The sequence below is a fragment of the Podarcis cretensis genome (assembly GCF_951804945.1).
Source record: "Podarcis cretensis genome assembly, chromosome: 17".
Classification (NCBI taxonomy): Eukaryota; Metazoa; Chordata; class Lepidosauria; order Squamata; family Lacertidae; genus Podarcis; species Podarcis cretensis.
In genome coordinates this window covers 33,296,644-33,318,323 of record NC_137187.1, presented here as the reverse complement: position 1 = coordinate 33,318,323, position 21,680 = coordinate 33,296,644, and the positions used below count along the sequence as shown (strand labels likewise).

Genomic DNA, 21,680 nt, shown 5'->3' with positions numbered 1-21,680 from the left:
GGGACCAGAGATTCACAGAAGACTGGTGTAAATTTATGGACTATTTGAAAAGTAATTGTGATGACCAGACTGCGTTTGTAGGTTTGCAAGAAGTTTTGTGAGGTAAATTATTTGAATTATTGCAAAAATGGTTAAAGAGGTGGATTGTGAGTTAAGATAATTAAAGGCAATAGGAATTTAAGAAATGCAGAAGAAATGATAAAAATGGTGGATCATCAGAGGTGCTGATGGAAGTCCAAAAAGTTAGTATAAGATGTGCAGTTCTGTGGAATGTATAATAATTGGTATGTTGAAATTAATAAAAAGTATATATGTAAAAAGAATTTCAGTTCCCCTCTGTGTAATGGCGGTAGAAATACACCCTTATTCCGGCAGTGCATCCTCAAAGAAGGAGGATTTCAGGAGAAATATCCAGGGAGGCTGATCCCTGACTTCTCAGCCTCTGCTCAGAGTTGCTGCTTTTGCTGCTGCTGCTGCTGCCGCCGCCGCCACACAGTAGAGCCCACCCTTTATCTGCAGCCTCCAGCCGGGAGCAAGGCAAGGGGCAAGCAGCTCTGACAACCAGATGCAGATTCGCAGAGCAGGTGGAAGGACACATTTGGCGGGGAGACTCTCCTTCAGCCGTGCAAGCATGGAGCGAGGCTGGAGACACGCCGCTGCCCTCTGGGTCCTGGTTCTCTGGGCCTCTGGCTCATCTCACAAGGGGCTTGGAAACCTGGGCGCCAGCTTCGACAGCAAAGGTACCATGCTTGAAGATAGGGCTGGCCACCTGGGCCCTGTCAAAGTGGGGGTGGGGGCGGTCAAAGGGGATAAGAGAGCAATTGCCAAGGTGGGGAGCTGGGGGACAAGGAGTGAAGAGAACTCAAAGAGAAGCTAAGAAACTGCTTGTGAATGTACTGTGTGTGCCCAACATGCAACTGGTCAGAGTCTCTTTCCAGTACAGTAGTACCTCGGGTTACATACGCTTCAGGTTACATACGCTTCAGGTTACAGACTCCTCTAACCCAGAAATAGTGCTTTAGGTTAAGAACTTTGCTTCAGGATAAGAACAGAAATCGGGCTCCGGCGATGCAGCAGCAGCAGAAGGCCCCATTAGCTAAAGTGGTGCTTCAGGTTAAGAACAGTTTCAGGTTAAGAACGGACCTCCGGAACGAACTAAGTACTTAACCTGAGGTACCACTGTACTATGGATTGCACCATATGGCAGTGGCGCGATAATAATAAAATATGAGGCAACCTCCGCAAAATCGATCTGATCTGATCTTGCCTAGTTTGTGTACTTCATCTGCTCCTCGCGGTTCTCATGTAAACTATCTCTCTCTCTTCCTGAGCTTTAAGTGCGATGAAACACTGTTCTCAGCCGCGTTGAAAGCAGAAATTTTGCAGCTTGGCAGACATTGCTCCTTTAAAGAAAAAAGGAGATCTGAGGGGTTTAACTCGTGGAGCAGGTTCTTGTAAGGCCTGCTGGATTCTTCTTGTAAATTTGAAGTCTCCGACTTAAAAAGAAAGAAAGAAAAAGGATCCATCCTTTAACTGGACACCAGTGTTGGGGTAACCTGGAAGGGAAACAGGTTGAGGCAAACCGGGGGGTGAGAATTATTGGGTCTATTTCTGTTGAAGGTAGGAGGTGGCCAATTCAGAGGTCAATGAAATAAAGCACCAATAAGACATCCCCAAAGTTTGAGGGTCTAAAGCTGCAGTATGTTTGTTTTCCTGTGGGAAAAAATATGTTTGTGGACAACCCTTTGTGCAGTCCTGGCCACACATCCCTCGCAAGTAGACCTGAGGGTGTATTAACAAAGCAGATGCAAAATTTCAGAGTGCACAATTTCCAATGTGGCAATTTTGACATCCCTGTTCCCCTCAGACAGCTGAAGTTCAGTAGTTAAAGCTCACAGGGTGAGGAAATACATTGTTGTTTCCTGACTTCACCCATGTAGTCATTAGATTTGTAAGCCCAGTAGTTAGATGTGTGGGATTTACAATGGCGGCAGATGCTCTCTTGGAAAGTTGCAGACCCATCTACCCAAATGGGAAAAGTAGAAAAATAAAATGTGAAATGCAGATTTGCTTCCATTGGGAAGATTGAAATATGTGAGCAAGAAACTACTTTGACATTATTATTATTATTATTATTATTATTATTATTATTATTATTATTATTTTCTGGTGGGATTCCACATCCATAACGTGTGTGTTCCTACTTTGTTTAAACATTACTTGCCTAAATATTAAGATACTTTGTAATGAATGGCTGCTGTCTAGACTATAAAACACATGTGATTTATCAAGTCTGCCTGTGCTTGGCTTGTTTGCCTAGGGGAGTCCAATATAGTTTGTTCAGTTTACTTAAGGTCAATTCAATGCTTGCTCATTATTTTATGACTGCAGCATCTAGTGAGAACTCAACATATAAAAATGAGGTTTTTTGTATGGTTCTTATTTGACTTGTGTCAAATTAAGGAAGCTTTGATTCTACCCTAGACCCCTGTTCAGTTTTGAGCTGCAAATTGTCAAGTGCAGAAGAATCAAGTCATGTACCATTGGGTGGGGGGGTGTCAGTCCTTCCACTTAAGACAGTTTCCAATCCTATGCCTAAATCCAACAAGAGGAAATTTACCTGTTGCCTCTGTTTCTGAATGCAACTTTTCAACAAGGGAAGTGTATGAGTGCAAAGGGCATTTGCTTGCCTGGGCTTTTACATCAAAGCCCTACCCAGATAGCTCAGTCCGTAGAGCGTGAGACTCTTAATCTCAGGGCTGCGGGTTCAAGCTCCACACTGGGACAAAAGATTCCTGCATTGCAGCAAGCTGGACGATGACCCTTGTGGTCTCTCCTATGAATCTATAAGCTGTATTGCTGTAAGGCAAAACAACAACACCCCTCTCCACAAGGCCCAGAGGCAGATTCTAGAACCCCAAGGGTTCTAGACTCTACTGGTTTTGGAAGTTCTTCCCGATGTCTAAAATCTAAAACCTTCCAGCCAGCTGCCGCTACACCATCTCTTCAGGTAATACGGTTTATTTTGATCTGGGCTGAACCTATTCTGTTTTTGCAGTTTTGTGCATTTTCCACATTCAGGGACACACCAATCTCTTCTTGGGATAAGCAAGCAGCCATCCCACGTCTTGTAGTTTCAGCAGAAGCAGGTTTCATTTGCTTTTGTCCTCCCATTCCTGCAGCCTCCATTTCGATAACAAAAGAAGTGCAAACCGAGCCAGCAACTTAACAACTGCTGTTCTCTGTTGTTGACAGTTTCCCAAGGGATGCTGTTTCTGTAGTGCAGAAAACTGGGGATGGAGGAATAGGAGAAATAAGGAATTGTATTAACTCTGCTTCTGTTGCTCATCTTGAATCACCCCCCCCCCCCATTTTGCCCAGCCCAGCCCTTGTCTCCACGTGGCTAGCTAAAAACCATTGGTCCGACCCCAATGGGTGAGGCTAAGGATTCCTGGCAGACCCATATAAAAAGTGGGTGGGTGGGAGAAACAAATGGCTGCCCCCTCCTCTTTCCTGTACTTTCTCCCGCGGCCTAGACTCTACTGGGACTGAGGGTGTGCAGCCAGCTCTTATCTCGGGGAAACAGATGCCAGAAGGAGGTGGCTGTAAGACTTCTGTGTTTGTGTGCGTAACGTAAGGAAGAGAGCTGGGTCATAAAATACATAGCTGCCGATCATGTGACTTTGCATATGACAGTTTGTACTGTTTCCCTTAAAACAACAACAACAACAATCCAACAAAATCTGGATTCTATGGCGGTAATGAAGTTGCTTTCATTACCAGAAGCCTATCTGAAGGCATTTAAAGTAAGAAGAGTAAAGGCAAGAATATCTTTGAGAGTACACAGAGTGCTGTTCCTTTGCTGCTGCTGCTGCTGCTGCTAATTTATTCATTTATTACTGTATTTCATGCATTTGTAAGCCCCCTTCTCTGCAAAAGGGGCACGGAATGTGGCATGCAATAAAGACAGCATGAAACGGCTGGGCAAGATTAAGAAAGGAATTAAAAACGGGATTTCTGTGCAGAAAATGCAGAAGGTTGCTGGGACCAGAATTCAGCTTCCTAAAGTTCAAATGTTCCATTATGAGCAGCATGTGACTGTCACTAAACGGAACCTCATTTCTGTGAGCCCCAGGTGATGCTTAGCTAAAGATGGTAGGATAATATTGTACGAGAAAGTTCCCCTGCACCTCCTACCCTTTCTTGGCTGCAACTTTTGAGGGGTGGAAGAACTTGGAGCAGAACAGCAACTCGTCATTCATCTCCTTGAACAAAAATTTTGTAGAATCACAGGAAGGAGACAGAGGAAGGTGGCAGGCCAACTTGTTTTTCATCCCTCATTTGGGTCTGAGAACCTCCTCAGATTTCAATTTTTTCATTAATATTTTTTTTAATAGCCTACGCAGGTGGCGCTGTAGGACGCAGGTGGCGCTGTGGGTTAAAGCCTCAGCGCCTAGGGCTTGCCGATCGAAAGGTCGGCGGTTCGAATCCCTGCGGCGGGGTGCGCTCCCGCTGCTCGGTCCCAGCGCCTGCCAACCTAGCAGTTCGAAAGCACCTCCGGGTGCAAGTAGATAAATAGGGACCGCTTACCAGCGGGAAGGTAAACGGCGTTTCCGTGTGCGGCTCTGGCTCGCCAGAGCAGCGATGTCACGCTGGCCACGTGACCCGGAAGTGTCTCCGGACAGCGCTGGCCCCTGGCCTCTTAAGTGAGATGGGCGCACAACCCCAGAGTCTGTCAAGACTGGCCCGTACGGGCAGGGGTACCTTTACCTTTTTTGTTTCATATATGAAATTTAAAAACAGTATGACAACCTGTAGTAAAAAACCCCCACAAAACTCCACACTGATAAAGGAACTGTACACCCAGGAATATTGCTTAGAACCCCCCCCCCCAAGTAATTAGACATCAGATATGGATTAAATTCCACTCTCACAAAATGTATTAAGTTGCTTTTACATTTTAAAGCTGTTTTAAGAAGCTTTATGGGGAGGTGACCCATAAGCAAAGCAAACAAGGTTCTAGTCCTTTAGGTCAGGGATGGGCACTCCCTCTGCCCTTCGGAGGCTTCGCGTTGCTATCGCTGAAGCCAAGGAGCCTGCATTCGCTCCATAGGACGCACACACATTTCCCCTTAATTTTTGAAGGGGGAAAAGTGTGTCCTATAGAGCGAAAAATACGGTATGTTTTTATATATGTTGGAAGACGCCCAGAGTAGCTGGGGCAACCCAGTCAGATGGATGGGACATTGTTGTTGTTGTTGTTGTTGTTGAATAGGACGTCCCTATTTTCTTTGGAGAAATGTTGGAGGGTATTTGGTAACGTTATGCCTGTCTGTCTGCTTTGCACCTAGCTGCGTATCTGTTGACGGAGGACCGTTCGGACCTCAAGTGTTTCACCCAGCAGCTGGAAGACCTGGCCTGCTTCTGGGAGACATTTGTACCCCCGAAGGAGCAAAACAACCAGAGCGTGTACAGCTTTGGATACAAATATGAGTAAGTGTGTGTATAAGCCGCACCAGAGCCAGCCAGTCTCAGAGGCTCAGCCTGATCTAGTCTACAGATCCTCTAAGAGCCTGAGGATGTTATGGGGGTTTCACCTAAGACGTTCTGCATTGTTTTCATTTTATGTTATATTTATATAGTGCCTTACCTCTTAGGCACGCAAAGCAGCAGCGTATATAGAATCATAGAGAGTTGGAGGAGACCCAATGGTCATCTAGTCCAACCCCTGCAATGCAGGGATCTCAGCTAAAGCATCCGTGACAGACAGCCGTCCAACCAACCTCTGCTTAAAAACCTCCAAGGAAGGAGAGTTCACCACCTTCCATTATATTCCCTCCATGAGGGCTACCATTCCAGTCTGACATAATCATTAGTAACAAATAGTTCCAACATATGAGAGTATGCAGAATTAACTACACAATATAAGATCAAACCTCTCCATTCTGAAGGAAATCAGCCCTGAGTGCTCACTGGAAGGACAGATTGTGAAGCTGAGGTTCCAGTACTTTGGCCACCTCATGAGAAGAGAAGACTCCCTGGAGAAGACCCTGATGTTGGGAAAGATGGAGGGCACAAGGAGAAGGGGGCGACAGAGGACGAGATGGTTGGATAGTGTTTTCGAGGTTACCAGCATGAGTCTGACCAAGCTGCGGGGGGCAGTGGAGGACAGGAGTGCCTGGCGTTCTCTGGTCCATGGGGTCACGAAGAGTCGGACACGACTAAACGACTAAACAACAACAACAAAAATATTTCAGGGACATTCAGGCTTAACATATTTTATCTTATTAAAATTTATCCTTATTAATTATTATGAAAAATATATATAAAAAAGGAGAAGCTAGTATTACAGTTTCGGTGCTAACAAGATGCCAAGGGAAGCTATACTTATATCGACAATCTGAAAACCTGGTCTGGTTTTTCATTATTGTTACTGTACTATTGCAAAACCTAATACATAGCTTCCGTTTATTTTTGAAGGCTTCTTTGTATTTTGATGCATCTGTACACAATACAGGTTTCCTTTTTGCAATATCTCTGACCTTTCCTAAATCTAGGATGCGCTACTCCCAAATTCTTCCCTCCCACATCTCTCTTCTGTTTTGAAGGACTCCTGGGAGATGCATCAAAGTGGTGTTAGCGGATTGTGCCTGTGTAAAATATATACAGAAGTGCCAAAATAGGAAAGAGTCGGGTCAGAATGAGGGTTGTACCTGTAGTATTAGTCAAATAGGTTTCTGTATCCCAAAAGTCCCAGGAGCTTGTATTTTACCCTCACATTACCCAGATGTTAGAAAACTGATTTTTATGTTGCATAAAACAATAGATCTTGAAATGTACTAAAGGATTCTGACAGTAAGTGCTGTTTGACAGTGGAATGGACTGCAGGTTTTTAAGCAATGGTTGGAGTGCCACCTGTTACGGATGCTTCAGTTGAGATTCCTGCATTTCAGGGGTTTGGACTCGGGGTCCCTTCCAGCCTTTCAGTTCTACGATTCTATGATAAACATGCCTAAGATTGCTCTGTGAGTGTAACTACTCTGCGTGCAATTATCTTGAGTGGGCTCCTTTGGAAACATGGGAAGTAGAAAGAGGAGGCTGAGGTGGTGGAGGAGGGAGAATGGGCAGAGAAGAAAGGGCACAGAAATAGGAGCTGCTGAAACGAGGAAGGTTGACGTTCACATATTGATTTGTGAGAGACACATCGTCTCTCTACTTCACGAAGAAATTGTATGCCTCAAAGGTAACGTGACGAGGCCATTCAAAGGATGGATGAACCAAAACAACTTTAATGCAAGTGCTTTATGGAGAAGAAAGCCAGTTCCACAGCAGGCTGCTTCTTCAAATGTAGAACAGGAACTCATGTGCCTGAGAGCTGACTTGTATGGCAGGCCAGGAGAGCCAATACAGTACAGTTCAGTATGTAAAATTTAGTCTTATGCTGTCTAGCGTTGACAGTGGCGTAGCGTGGGTTATCAGCACCCAGGGCAAGGCAAGTAATTTGCGCCCCCTAACCCATGGATTTGCGCCCCCTATCCCGTGGATTTGTGCCCCCTAACCCGTGGATTTCCCTAACCCCCAGATGTTGCGCCCGGTGCGGCCGGCCCCCCCTGCACCCCCCACGCTACGCCACTGAGCGTTGACAATGAGCTTTACAGGTCAAAACTGCCCTAAGGGACGTTGGCCTTGACCTCAAGAGCCCCCCCGCCCTAAATTCCCATCTTCTTCCTTCAACCCTACTGGGCACAATGCTTGCAACAGAAGCTGCTTCCCAAACTTTAAATGATAATACAGTATTTCCCGCCTGCTTTCATTCAGGGATGACGACTCTTTGAAATTGTGTAACTTGACTGTGGAGTACACACCCCGGAATACAACGCGATACACTTGCTTCTTTCCGAGGCAAGATGTTTCAGCCTTTTCCCCTCTTGAGATCAAGGTCTTTGATGGGCGCTCCCCCAAGAGCACTCTGCACAACAGAACGATCTTTGTGGAAAAACTACGTAAGTTCCCAATGCGGGGGTGGGGGGGGTGGGCCTTGCAAGAAATGACCTCCAAGTCTTCCTAGAGTGGGTGAGTAGGTGGGAACCTGGAAGCAAGAAGAATGTAGATCAGGATCATAGAATCATAGATCCTGAGGATTGTCTAGGAGCTAAACCCCCTGCAATGCAGAAATATGTAGTGGTCCCTTACGGGGATCAAACCTGCAACCGTGGTGGTAGAACTCTGGGTTATTTGCTATAGGTCAGCAAAGGTTTCTGACTCCCAGTGGATTAACGATCGCAGCAGCAAAACGATCCCTTTCCACCTGAATTAGGCTATCAAAACGAAGAAAGCGCAAGAGGAATAGACTTTTGTGCAACAGAACGGTGAGCTCAGTTCTGTAAGGAAAAGAAAACAAGTTCAGAATGTGCTCAGAGGCACCCTAACCCACACCACACATTTAAACCAATTCAACAGCTGTGACTTCCCTCAAAGAATCCTGGGAACTATAGAATGCTAAGGGTGCTTAGAGACGTCCCACAGAGCTTCATTTCTCAAAATGCTCAACAAACCGTAGCACTTCCTCCCCACTAGTATAATCCAGGTTCCAGACTACCTGAGTCTAAGGAAGACTTGTGTTTGTGTGGGGAGGACTAGCAATGTTTTGGACTACAAGCCCCATTAGCCCCAGCCTGCTTGGCCAAAGGTCAAGGGTGATGAGAGATGTATTATAACAACATCTGCTGGGTACCAAGTTGGTGAAGGCTACCTTATCTATACCTTTACAACAACAGAGGCAGAAACTGGAGAGGTGAAGTTTTCTGACCTCCATTCTAAAACCTGTTCAATTCCTATATGTTTTACAGCTGTTAAAGTCACAGAAACATTGTTCAGAGTGAGTCGTAGTGGTCAGTACTTTTTTCTGGGGCTTAAGGGCACTTAGAGTGGTTTTCTTTTAAATGTGCTTGTGCACATTTGCTCACAAGATCACACTGAGTTCAATGGAGCTTACATAGGGTTGCCATGTCTCCTCTTTTTCCAGGACACGTCCTCTTTTTCAGGGGTAAAATTTCTGCCCAGGTGGATTTTTTAAAAATTGGCCAAAATGTTTCTGGCTATACTTTCTGGATGAGACATAGACATAACTGGTGGTTGAAGGCTTGCTTCTCTTCTCGTGCCCACCCCCACCCCATAGTCATAGATCACAGCTTCTATAGCCTACATACAGTAGGGGTATTTAAAATGAGAGTCGTTATAGTGTGCTCTTTTTTGCTATTCAAAATATGGTAACCCTAAGCTTACTCCCAAATAAACATAGCCTGTAGTGCCCAGCCAGTAGATCAGCTGCACTCTTTGCGACCATAAACTACTTGGGGTTTTTTTGCGGGGGGAGGAACAGAGGCTAGCAGTGCAATCAACTGGAGGAGGCAAGATAACATGAGTTTGCACTAGATAGGAAAGAGGGAGCAGTTGATGTAGGCTTGGCCAAGCCAGTAAGCTTGGTCTTTACTGAAGATTGTCACGACAGGACTCCCACCTGCCACCAGGTGAAACAAGATGGAAGCCCCAAACAAAAGAGAACCCAAACTTTTATTAGCTGCTAATTCCCATGTTACACCCCCTCCCCACACTACATCACTAGTACATCATGGTTACATCATGAAAGGGGAGGTCTGGTGGCAGTAATCTGAGCATCCTGGACCCTGCCCCATGGTTCCCCTTGCCCTCCACCAAACACCCATCAAGTGTAACAAAAGAGATATTTACATTTCCCTGTTTCCCAGCCAAGTTAATCACACCCTTTTGTCTTCATCTGGGTTTGTTATTTCTGGAATGGCTACCTGCTTGGCACTCAGGTATCAGGATGCCAGGAATTATCACTCAGGCAGAGGGGCTGCTGAGTAGCTGAGCTCACCCATCTATATGAATTTCTGAAGTTTTCCCAGTGAGCCAGTACGTAGATACATTTATCAGTGAATTCTTACATTTGGCATTGTGCAGCAGAGGCCCTTTGAGTAGGAAGAAACTGTGATGAAATGTTTTGTGGGGACAAATCAAAAAGTCACAAAAGTGATTGTGCTGATTTTGGTAGTGGGCTGCATGTGCATGATATCTGCTGGAGGGGCAACCCCTCCCAACCTATACATAAATTCCTGCAACAGTGTAAAAAGAAAGAAAGACCTTTGTTCTGTCGCCACTGGGCTGTTCTCACATCCTGCTCCTTTCCTCTTCCAGTTTTCCTGGACCCCCCCTCTAACCTGGCAGTGCAGCTGTTGGGGCCTCCGGGACAGCTGAATGTGAGCTGGCAGCCCCCCATTCAATACATGGACAATAGCATCCTCTATGAGATGGCCATCTTCCATAAGGGTAGCATAGTCCAGCGGGTAAGTCGCTTTTGTCCTTTGTTATGTTGTAAACAAAAATGGTGCTGGAGGAGACTCTTGAGAGTCCCATGGACTGCAAGAAGATCAAACCTCTCCATTCTGAAGGAAATCAGCCCTGAGTGCTCACTGGAAGGACAGATTGTGAAGCTGAGGCTCCAGTACTTTGGCCACCTCATGAGAAGAGAAGACTCCCTGGAGAAGACCCTGATGTTGGGAAAGATGGAGGGCACAAGGAGAAGGGGGCGACAGAGGACGAGATGGTTGGATAGTGTTTTCGAGGTTACCAGCATGAGTCTGACCAAGCTGCGGGGGGCAGTGGAGGACAGGAGTGCCTGGCGTTCTCTGGTCCATGGGGTCACGAAGAGTCGGACACGACTAAACGACTAAACAACAACAAACAACAAACAAAAATCTGCCTTTTCCCCCCTTATGGGGTATCCAAGAGCCCATATAGAGTCCTTACATACGTTCCCTATTGGTAGGAGAAAATAACAGAGGCCAACTAGAGAATATTGAGAAGCAAAGCAGCTAGTAAGCCTGATCTTTATTGATCTGTTGCAGAGGAGGAGGAACCCAGAACAAAAGTGTGCCTGCCCTTATATAGACATTTTAAATTCCCTCCCTGGAGCCCAAGACCACCCCCAGAAACATCATACATACATCACAAAAGGGGTGTAGCTCAAGACCACCCCCCCAGATACGTCCTACCTACATCACAGAAAGGGTGGTCTACAGCAGAAATCTTGATTGCATTGTTTACCTCCTGTCTGCCAGGTTATCTGTTAATGCTTACTTGATTGGATACCCTGAGGAACCTGGCCAGTCTTTTGTAATGATAAATACTTAGTTCCTGAGCCAGGTCACAGGCTCAAACCCTATTCATATCTTAAATGTGCCCTTAAGACAGGATTTGTGAAGGAAAAGACAATGGGGAGGCTTTTCCATTTTCCTTTGACCTTGCAGAGAAAACATTTGGTCAGTTTGGGAATCAAAAACGGCTTCAGGTCGGTCTCCCTGTGCTGATCTATGTACGTGCTTGGTTGGTAAACTTATGAACATCTAACATACCGTATTTTTCACTCTATAGGACGCACCGGACCATAGGAGGGGGAGAACAGGGGGAATTTTTTTTTTCTTGTTCTCCCCCTCTAAAACAAGGTGCGTTCTGTGCGTTCAAGGTGCGTTCACCTGAAGCCTCCGGAGCCCAGTGGGAGTTCACGCTGGGCTCCGGAGGCTTTGGGTTCCTTTTGACCTGCTCTTTCCCCCACCACCAGCCCCAAAGACCAGGTCGAGGAGCAGCGCAGAGGTGGTGTGCCGCCTTCCCATTGCCCCCCAAGCTTGTGGGGCTGGCAGTGGGGAGAAGCACTGCTTTCCCCCACTGCTAGTCTCAAAACCAGGTCGGGGAGCAGCGCGAAGGTATATCTAAGACCTCAAAATTCCTATCACAGTTACCTGGCTTTCGAAACTCCCTCCTTCCCTCCCTCCCTCTGACCTCTGCTTTCCCCCCTTCTCCCTCCAGGTGGAGATTTCCAATGGGCAGACATATTACCTCCGGAATCTCAAAGGAGGAACCCGCTACACATTGGCTGTGCGGGCCAAGCCAAACGGAGTCAGCTTTGATGGCTTCTGGAGTGGATGGTCGCAGACGGCGTCGGCGATGATACCCAGCGGTAAGTGGTCTTCAGGCAATTTTGGCCGCAGCCATGGTGCAGGGCCGGTTGAAAATAGTCACTTAATTAGCATGGAGCGATGCTCATAAAACCACGAGAAGCTGAGAAGCTGCTTTTAAGGAAAAATGAAACAAAAGCCAAAGCCCCAAAATCAACAAGAACAAAAGCCTCAATAACACTGGAACCAAAATCCCAAGCCTAAGGAATCCAAAACAGAGTACAATTCACTTTACATCTGTCCAGCACATCCATTCAAAGAGAATAGGACCTCTGCAAAAAGATGGGAGAATTCTCCCGCCACTTTTCAATTCCCAACCTTGGCTTCTTCCAGAGAGCTATTTTCTGCCCAGATGGTGCATAAATCAGTGGTGCTGATGAAAGACAGGTGATTTCTGTTGTGTGTGTGTGTGTGTGTGTGTGTATGTGTGTGTGTGTGTTAATGTTAGATAGATCCACTGTAGATGGAAGAAAGTCCCTATTTCCCTTGCATTTCTAGAAGACAATGGCAGCCTGCAATTCTTTTTCTTTGAGGAGATATCTGATTGCCCTGGCCCAACCAATAACAAAACTCAGATATCAGTGGGGACAAAAAACCCCAGCTTGTTAAGCTTGTGGGAGTATTGTTGGGGGAGAACCAGGATCTGAAGTATCCAAAGCCATTTTGGTTCCCTAATACAACCCCGAATCAGGGAGAAATTTAGACCACTTTGGAAATTGGTCTAAATCTCTCCCGGAAATTTATGTTATAACAATTAAAATTGTAAAAAATGAAACAGACGTAGGGTTGCCGTATTTTGAAGCGCAAAAAAGATGATGCTATTCGACTCATTTTAAATACCCGTGACTATATGTAGGCTACAGAACAGGCATCCCCAACCTTTGGCCTTCCAGATGTTTTGGACTACAATTCCCATCACCCCTGACCACTGGTCCTGTTCGCTAGGAATCATGGGAGTTGTAGGCCAAAACATCTGGAGGGCCCCAGGTTGGGGATGCCTGCTATAGAAGCTGTGATATATCACTGAGCGGGGCAGGAGAAGAGAAGAGGAAAGCAAGTCTTCAACCACCGGTTATGTCTATGTCTCATCCAGAAAGGATAGCCAGAAACATTTTGGCAAGTATAAAAAATCCACCCAGACAGAAATTTTACCCCTGAAGAAGAGGACGTGTCCTGGAAAAAGAAGACACATGGCAACCCTATCAAGAGTGCCCCTCCATTCTCACTTCCACCCTGCTTGTGAGAACCTTGCAGGGCTTTGAATGGGCAATGATGCGCGCGCGCGCACACACACTCCACCAACTCGCCATAGTATTTCATAAGGTAAAGGTAAAGGGACCCCTGACCATTAAGTCCAGTCGTGACCGACTCTGGGGTTGCGGCACTCATCTCGCTTTATTGGGCAAGGGAGCCGGTGTACAGCTTCCGGGTCATGTGGCCAGCATGACGAAGCCGCTTCTGGCCAACCAGAGCAGCGCACAGAAACACTGTTTACCTTCCCACCGGAGCAGTACCTATTTATCTACTTGAACTTTGACGTGCTTTCAAACTGCTAGGTTGGCAGGAGCAGGGACCGAGTAACAGGAGCTCATCCTGTCGCGGGGACCTTCTGATTGGCAGTCCTAGGCTCTGTGGTTTAACCCACAGTGCCACCCGCATCCCAGTATTTCATAGTTAGGGTTAAATTGAAGATCATAAACTATTGGTGCTGCTTGTCATTTTGCTAGACTCTGCTTGTACTTATATTTACCCCATATTCTTAGTAAATTTGCTATGACGTTATCCTTGTTTAAACTGGTTTCCAATATTTCATTAATAAAACTTGTAGATTAAATTGTCTTAAGAATGGTTCAGTTTTAGCCCCAGTCATCTCTAGATTGTGTATCCATTCTTTTAGCCATTTAAAGGCATTGGCAATATAAATATAAATTGGAAATGATATGCCACCCTTTTTTCTTGTCCAGCAATACAACCTATTTAATTAATTCTTGGCTGCTTCCTGTTCCATATAAATTGCACAACTAGGCTTTGCCACATTTTAAAGTAAGATTCATTTACTCATCTTGCCAAAGCCTGAAAAATGGCATTTAATTGGGGCAAGATTATAATTTTAGCCATGTGGTCAAATCAATATGTTTAAGCTATTGTTCTGCTTTGGAACTTCTTTTCTTATATAATCTTCCCAAAATTATCTTCATAGAAATGCTTTCACTTTTTCTTAATATTATATAAATATAACACAGATCTCATACTTACTTATTGGTGATCTAATTTTGTTCTTTTTTTAAACATCACTTTGTATATGTAAATATATATTGATTATTTCTGTTTTGTCCTTGTTAATTTTAAGGCAAACAAGAAGACCAATATTGAAAAAAGAATCTTCTCCAGCTACAGATAGAATTTACAATCTCTATTATTGTTTAGGCATTGCTGTGAAGACAGTTACATACCAGCTATTTTTCTGTGTGCAGTTCCTTTGTTTTCTGCATCTATTACCACACCAATGTTTCTTATGCTTCTTAAAGGTTCCAAATGGAGAACAAATAATGAAAATGACAGGACATATGTGTCTTTTTCTAGTACTCAGAATGAATTTGATATTTGGTCATCAACCCCTATCCTTGCAGTTGGGCTGTTATTAATAATGTTAATCAAAGTAAATATTTTTTTCTCTAAAGTAAGCTTTTAATGTTTTAAAAAAGAAAATACCGTTATGTTATCGAAAGCTTTTTCTGCATCAAAACCATTAATAAAGGCTGTGATTTTACTTCCTTTACATGCATAATTGTGTTTATATTTTTCCATACATTATCCTTCAAATATCAGTTGGATATAGACCCCGTTAATCTCCTATTCATTTCTCCTCTGTTATTTGTTCTCATTTTTGCAATCTTTCATATTTCCCATTCTTCCCTCAAAATAGATTTTTCTTCCAGTCTATTTCCATTTATTTCTGCATTTCCTCCTGTTTGCCTTTTGGAGTCTCTGTTTCTCACTTTTGATATACAAAATGCTTTATCTTTTTAATATCATCCATTCTCAAAACACGTTTTTCATGCTTAACAACAAAAAACATCCAAAAGTATGGCCCTTTAATCCAGATGCTAATATTTACTTTCTGCTTCACAATCAATATTGCATTTTACTTTGGGCATCAAACATTGCAACTTAAACAAGAATTATAATTTACCCACCACCAGTTATTACATTCAGCTGGATAGCAGCTGTGAGAGTTTTACCTAATGGCTGCTTTTGTACAATACTCCAGTGAAAAATAATTCTATTATAAATACAACAGCAGATACTACCCAGAAAGTGCAGTACTATTTCACTATAAGCTCAGCCACAGATATTGCAGCATGTAGTTTAGCAATTTAGTACTTGCCAGTGAGAGAAATATAACTACTAAACATACCTGGGATAGCTCAGTAGAGCATAAGACTCTGAATCTCACGTTTGTGGGTTCAAGCCCAATTTTTGCAAAAAAAAGTACTACATTGAAGGGGGTTGGACTAGATGACACTCATGGTCCCTTCCAACTCTATGATAATTATCTACCATGCATAATTACTATGTTTCTATGTTCTTGACAAGTTCGTTTATTGTACAGTCCAAAAGATAATGGGTTTTATTAGTTAACAGCTCCACAGGATTTAGTTCATTAAAAGGTCCGGTATTATTTTATTGGAAAAGTAGAACTTCAGCAATTTGGCAATACTAAGTTCCATTGCTGTTAATGCACATATTTCTAGTCCAGGACTAGGCAACCTGTAGCCCTCCAGTTGGTCATCTCTGTCCATTGACCATGCTGGCCAGGACTGATGAAGCTGGAATCTACCTACATTTGGAGGGCCACAGGTTCCCCACTAGCTTCCTCTTCCATCCACCTTTTTCTATTTTCTTTAAGCAGTCTATTTACTTTTTTCAGTTATTTGGTTTAATCAGTAGCAACCCTGTATGGTGGGTGTGGATTCACCCTCCCCAAACCGGTGCCACTGCAACTTACCTGGACAGGCAGGACATGGTTGTGATGAGGTCAGGGCTGCATGGTTTGCTGGTGTGCCCATGCAAACTCTATTGTCACCCTGCCATGCCCCAGCTCATTCATCTACAGTGACCCTGACATCAGGCTGAGTGGTTCCATCATACCACAGGGACCTAATGTTGAAAGAGCTCATTTTTTTCCACCTTCAGTCCCCAGTGTCTTCCACAAGCTACATCTGCAGCCTCTCCTTTGCTGTCTTCAAATGCCATCACCAAGCACAAACTTGACACCATTGCCGCATTGTTATTGGGGGGGGGGGGGTGGAAGCCTCCCTCAGTTGTTGTGGTTTCTTGCCCTTCCAACTCCCGGCTGGAGCAATAGCTTACCTTGCTCACAATATGGTTGCTGAAGGCAGGTGCAGCTCATAGTGCTTTGACAATTCTCACTGCACTACCTCTCCAGATAATATTTTCTAATCTTCATTATCTGGGCCAGGAATGGAGGGGTGGCCATAGAATGGTGGGAGACTTAGTGGTCAAGAAGAATACATGTTAGAGCGCTCAGTTGACTAGATGATGTGATGTAATGACCACAGTTGGCCTACTCAGGAGATTTCAACATGGTGTTCTGGCCTTGTATGTCCTCTGAAGTATTTAACAGTCATGATTCACTATCTACCAGGACATCTGAAAAGAACCAGGTAGTAAGCTGAAATCTAGGCAAGAGCATATCACTGGTTCATCCTACCATGTCTACTGCCAGAAGTATGTGCCTTCTCCATGTAGTGACTATGTAACAGAAGGTTGTTTGAAGGAGACTTGGGTACCAACCAAAGGGTTTTTATGAAGTGCCTCTCGCTAGGCTAACCTGTTCTTCTGACTTGCAGAACTGGATCCCCTCATCCTGACGCTGTCTGTCGTTCTGGCGCTGATCGTTCTGCTGCTGGCTTTCCTCACCCTGATGTTTAACCGAAGGTAATGCCCAGTTCGTTTATTTTCCAACCCTCCTACCCACCAAAGGGTGGGTGGCCTTCTTGAGTACCGGGACCTTGGCCATCAGGTCTGGAGGGACTGTAAGAGCATTTTCAATCGCAGCAGTTAGAGCCATCAGGAAATGCCCTAAATTGAGGAGTGGGACACCTGTGGCCCTCTCAGTGTTGCCGAACCACAATCAACACCACCGCTGACCATTGACCAAAGTAACTGGGGCTGATGGGAGTTGAAACATCTGGAAGGCTACAGGTGCCCCATCCCTGCCCTAGTTAGTTTTCATTACTAAGGTCAGTGCTTTTTTTCTTTTAAAAAATGTTTAGGGGTGCTCTCATTTTCCTACTCATATTGAAATACTGCCCCTCAATGAGGCCAAACTCAGATTCACAAAATGTTTAGGGGTATGCGTACCCCTGTGTACCCCCAGAAAAAAGTACTGACTAAGGCAGGGGTTGTCAACCTGGTCCCTACCACCTACTAGTGGGCGTTTCAGGATTCTATGTGGGCGGTAGGGGGTTCTACAGCACAAGCTGAATCCTTCCATCGAGCTCTGGTAGGCGGTACAGAAACTTTACCATCCAGAAAGATGCATTAGTGGTAGGTGTAAAAAGGTTGACTACCCCTGGACTAAGGTGGTGATGGAGTGGGAATGAGTTTTAACACTTGTGATTGTTATGCACACTCTTACTAAAGTCTGTTCTCGCCTATTATCTTCCACCAGATTTTTAAAGAAGAAGATCTGGCCTGCAATCCCCACCCCAGAGCGTGAATTCAAGGACCTTTTCACAATTTACAAGGGGAACTTCCAGGTATTACACTGGCTGTAGTTCCTTGTCTTCATATGACTTCTCCCTCGGCTTCCTGTATTATCCTGTTGCAAAGCCTGGGGTTCTGAGGGTCCTATGTTTCGTCAACTGTTTTGCAGTTGTTGTTTTTACAATCGATTTGTGTATACCGTATTTTTCGCTCTATAAGACGCACCTTTTCCCTCTTAAAAAGTAAGGGGAAATGTGTGTGCGTCTTATGGAGCAAATGCAGGCTGCACAGCTATCCCAGAAGCCAGAACAGCAAGAAGGATTGCTGCACAGCGACCCCTCTTGCTGTTCTGGCTTCTGGGATAGCCGAATGAAGCCTCTTCAGGGCAAGAGGAGCGTTCTTCCCTCTGCCCTGAAGAGGCTTTGTGTTGCATTCACTGAAGCCAGAACAGCAAGAGGGTTCGCTGAGCAGCGATCCCTCTTGCTGTTCTGGCTTCTGGGATTCAGAATATTTTTTTTCTTGTTTTCCTTCTCCAAAAACTAGCTGTGTCTTAAGGTCTGGGTGCGTCTTATATTGAGAAAAATACGGTAAATTTTATGAAATTAGTAAATAAAAGGAGTGTAAAGAAGAGAGAAATATATAGTGTCTGAAAACAGGGTTAAAGGGAGCCAGGTGTGGCCTTCCTCACCTCCCACCCCTTGATGCTGATATTCCCCCTTTCTTTGCAGCTATGGCTGGGGCATCAGAGCACCTACCTGTGGTGGAGCCAGAACTCTCCTTACCTGGAGGAGCAGCCATTTTTGGTGGAAATCCTGTCTGAATGCGATGTTCGCAAGGTGGATGGCCCTCCCGTTCCTCCGCTCCTTCCCCCCAAGGCACGTGGCGTGGGGGAATTCCCTCGCAACCCAGAAGTCTCCCAAGATGATTACCTGATACTGGATGAAGACTTGGTGCCGTGCTGCTTAGGAGGAGATGCTTCCCTGCTCTTGCTGGCCAGCAACAGCAGCGAGGGCACAGATCCGGCCCTCGACGCAGGAGTAGGGACACCAGACAACAGCCAGGCCTCTTCTAGCTTTGAGTACACTGTGTTTGACCCCAGCTCAAAGAGTCTGTCCCCACAACATCGCCACATCGAGCCGCAGCTCAAGAGCAGTTACCAGATGGTGTCTGACTCTGGGATCTCTGCCGACTATAGCCTGGTGGAGTCCAACGCTGGCCAGATGAGCTTATACACCAACCTCTGTGATGGAGGGCCACAGCCATTCCTGCCCACCTACATTGTGTGCTCGTAGCAGCAGTGATCAGCAGGAGAACTGAGGCAGAGATGCTATCCCAGGCGCCTGGCACCTCCCACTTCCTTCCTGGTTCTAGCAAAACGCCAGGGGAAGCCAATGGACACAGCCGTGGGGCCTCCAAAGCTCCAGTTGGGCCCAACTCGCTCTTGGAGGAGGAAGAGAGGTTTGCAAAATGCACGGAAAGGTGATGAAGGACGTAAGAAGAACTCTGCTGGATCAGGCCCATCTAGACCAGCATCCTGTTCTCACAGTGGCCAACTGGATGTCTCAACAGGAAACCGTTGAGCAGAAGACGAAGCAGAACATGAGCACCACAGCACTCTCCCATCCCCTGGTTTCCAGCAACTGGTGTTCAGAAACATTTCTACCTCGCAACTGTGGAGGTAGCGCATAGCCATCCCGGCTAATAGCCCTTGATAGCCCTCTCCTCCATGAATTTGCCGGATCCCTTTTTTTAAAAGCCATCCTGTTTTGAATGAGGAAAGGGCAGGAGGCCCACGAAAGAGACTTGCTGTTCCCACAACAACCCTTTGAAGCAGTCCTTTCTAACATTAAATGTGCTGTGCCATCTTTCTTTCATTTGTACTCACCCCAAGGCAAGTGCGTTCTACAAGGCTGCGGATCGGGGACTTGGCCAAAAGCACACCTAGAGTTCTGGTGTGGCACATCAGGTTTGCAAGTAGCAGCGCAGGCTTAAGGCTTGAGGTGTTTGTAGACTGAGGTGTGGACTATTGTCGGCACTTGCTTGCTAGCCAGGTAGCTAACCTTCTCCCACTCCACACTCTTCTGATGAAACTCCTTCCCCTCTGACCCTGCTCTGTTCCTTTAACTACCAAGCTTTTTGGCCAGACATATATGCCCATTATACTATGTGCCTAATTATTGCAAAAATATGTATGTCCAAATGTCAGAGTTGGAACTGGTGTCTTTTGGGTGTTGAGGGGGTACGACATGGAAGAGTGTGCAGAATGAAGGAGTCTCATTTCTGCTACAATGCACTGTGTGGCCTTTGCTTACCTTCCTGTAAAATGGGCCGGGCTTTTTTTTCCCAGCTGGAGCTCAGTCCTGGCACCTCTCAGGTGGGTGCCATTGCCATTATAAGAGAACGAGGGAGGTGTTCCCAGTGAGTCCCTGCACCTCTTTTTCTAGAAAAATAACACTGAAAATGGGGATTTACAAAACTAGGCGAACAAAATACCAATTGAAATGTTAAAAGGGGCTGTCTTTCGATTTTGGCTTGAATAAGCGCAGTAACCCAAAAACTCAAAGAGAATTGCATGGCTATTCTGCCAGCTGTTTACTGCCATAGGGCTTGCATGTGGGGCAGAGAAAGGTGTGGGGACTGTACATGCCCTGTTTAGAATATTACTGTTATTTTCCTTGTGTCCGAACGATCCTTCGAAGGCACAGATCAGCATCAGGTGCTGGGGCTGGTGCTGGGAGGACTGTATAATATCTGAACTCTCACAGGTATGGCCACAAAGATTTTGTAATTATCCTCTTGAATTTGTGTATCAAAACAGAAACTGGATATATTTTTATATACTTTATATACTCCAAAGTGTTTTTTTTAAATAAAAATAAAAATATAAAAACAGTGTTTTTGCTCATTCTGACTCCCTTGTCCTTGTGGGAAACAAGATGATATCTTAACGTTCACCCAAATGTTTTCCCCATTCCCTTCTCTTCTTTCCTTTGTTGCCGGGAACTGCTTTCCCCATTTCACGAGCACCAAATCAGACCTCCGAGTTAGGAGGATACAGGTGTGGGGGTGTGGAGTCTCACAGCAACTGGGGTGCTCCTGAAAAAGATTCCAGCTAGTCTGGAAGGAAGGGACGCGGGTGGCGCTGTGGGTTAAACCACAGAGCCTAGGACTTGCCAATCAGAAGGTCAGCAGTTCGAATCCCCATGACGGGTTGAGCTCCCGTTGCTCGGTCCCTGCTCCTGCCAACCTAGCAGTTCGAAAGCACATCAAAGTGCAATTAGATAAATAGGTACTGCTCAGGCGGGAAGGTAAACGGCGTTTCCGTGCACTGCTCTGGTTCGCCAGAAGCGGCTTAGTCATGCTGGCCACATGACCCGGAAGCTGTACGCCGGTTCCCTCGGCCTATAGAGCGAGATGAGCGCCGCAACCCCAGAGTCGGCCACAACTGGACCTAATGGTCAGGGGTCCCTTTACCTTTATAGCCTGGAAGGGCTTAACAGGGTAGGGCAGGAGAAGGGAAAGGCCATTCTCCATCCCCTCTGAAAACATCCTGTTGTCCTACAGATCACTGACAGTTCCACTGATGTTAGTCATACTCAGAATAGACTCAAGTTTCCTCAGCTCGTTGATTTCAATGGGTCTACCTTAGCACATGCCCTAGTTGGATATCACCCACTGGATTCAATAGGATTTGCTCCCATGTGTGTATAGGATTGCAACAACAACAAAAAAAAACTGGGTTTGGGGGCTAACTACAAGCCCTGAAGCTAAATAAAGAATTTGCCAAACAACAGGAAGTTTTTGAAGAAGGTGGAGCTTCTGATTTCCCCAATTCTCCCTCCCAAAATCTCCCTGTACACCGTAGGTATGATTTTTAACCTTGCGGTAAACTGTTGGGAGATGAGAGAGCAA

The 21,680-nt window shown here is 45.5% G+C and overlaps 1 protein-coding gene across 1 annotated transcript; it reads left to right on the top strand.

Annotated features, from left to right (window-relative positions):
• The first annotated feature begins 491 nt into the window (after positions 1–491).
• EPOR (erythropoietin receptor) lies at positions 492–20,658 on the top strand. The gene is made up of 8 exons (XM_079959538.1): positions 492–740; positions 5,352–5,493; positions 7,819–8,003; positions 10,219–10,367; positions 11,887–12,037; positions 16,910–16,997; positions 17,734–17,821; positions 18,497–20,658. The coding sequence occupies exons 1-8, from the start codon at positions 566–568 to the stop codon at positions 19,058–19,060; spliced, it is 1,542 nt and encodes a 513-aa protein (XP_079815664.1). The 5' UTR covers positions 492–565; the 3' UTR covers positions 19,061–20,658.
• The last annotated feature ends 1,022 nt before the right edge of the window (positions 20,659–21,680 follow it).

What these genes read in the sequence shown, in the direction of transcription:
- EPOR (XM_079959538.1), top strand. Translation starts at nt 566, where the DNA reads ATGCAGATTCGCAGAGCAGGTGGAAGGACACATTTGGCGGGGAGACTC. An exon ending in AGCTTTGGATACAAATATGA is followed by an intron (nt 5,494 to 7,818) that starts GTAAGTGTGTGT and finishes GCTTTCATTCAG; the next exon opens with GGATGACGACTCTTTGAAAT. An exon ending in GATCTTTGTGGAAAAACTAC is followed by an intron (nt 8,004 to 10,218) that starts GTAAGTTCCCAA and finishes TTCCTCTTCCAG; the next exon opens with TTTTCCTGGACCCCCCCTCT.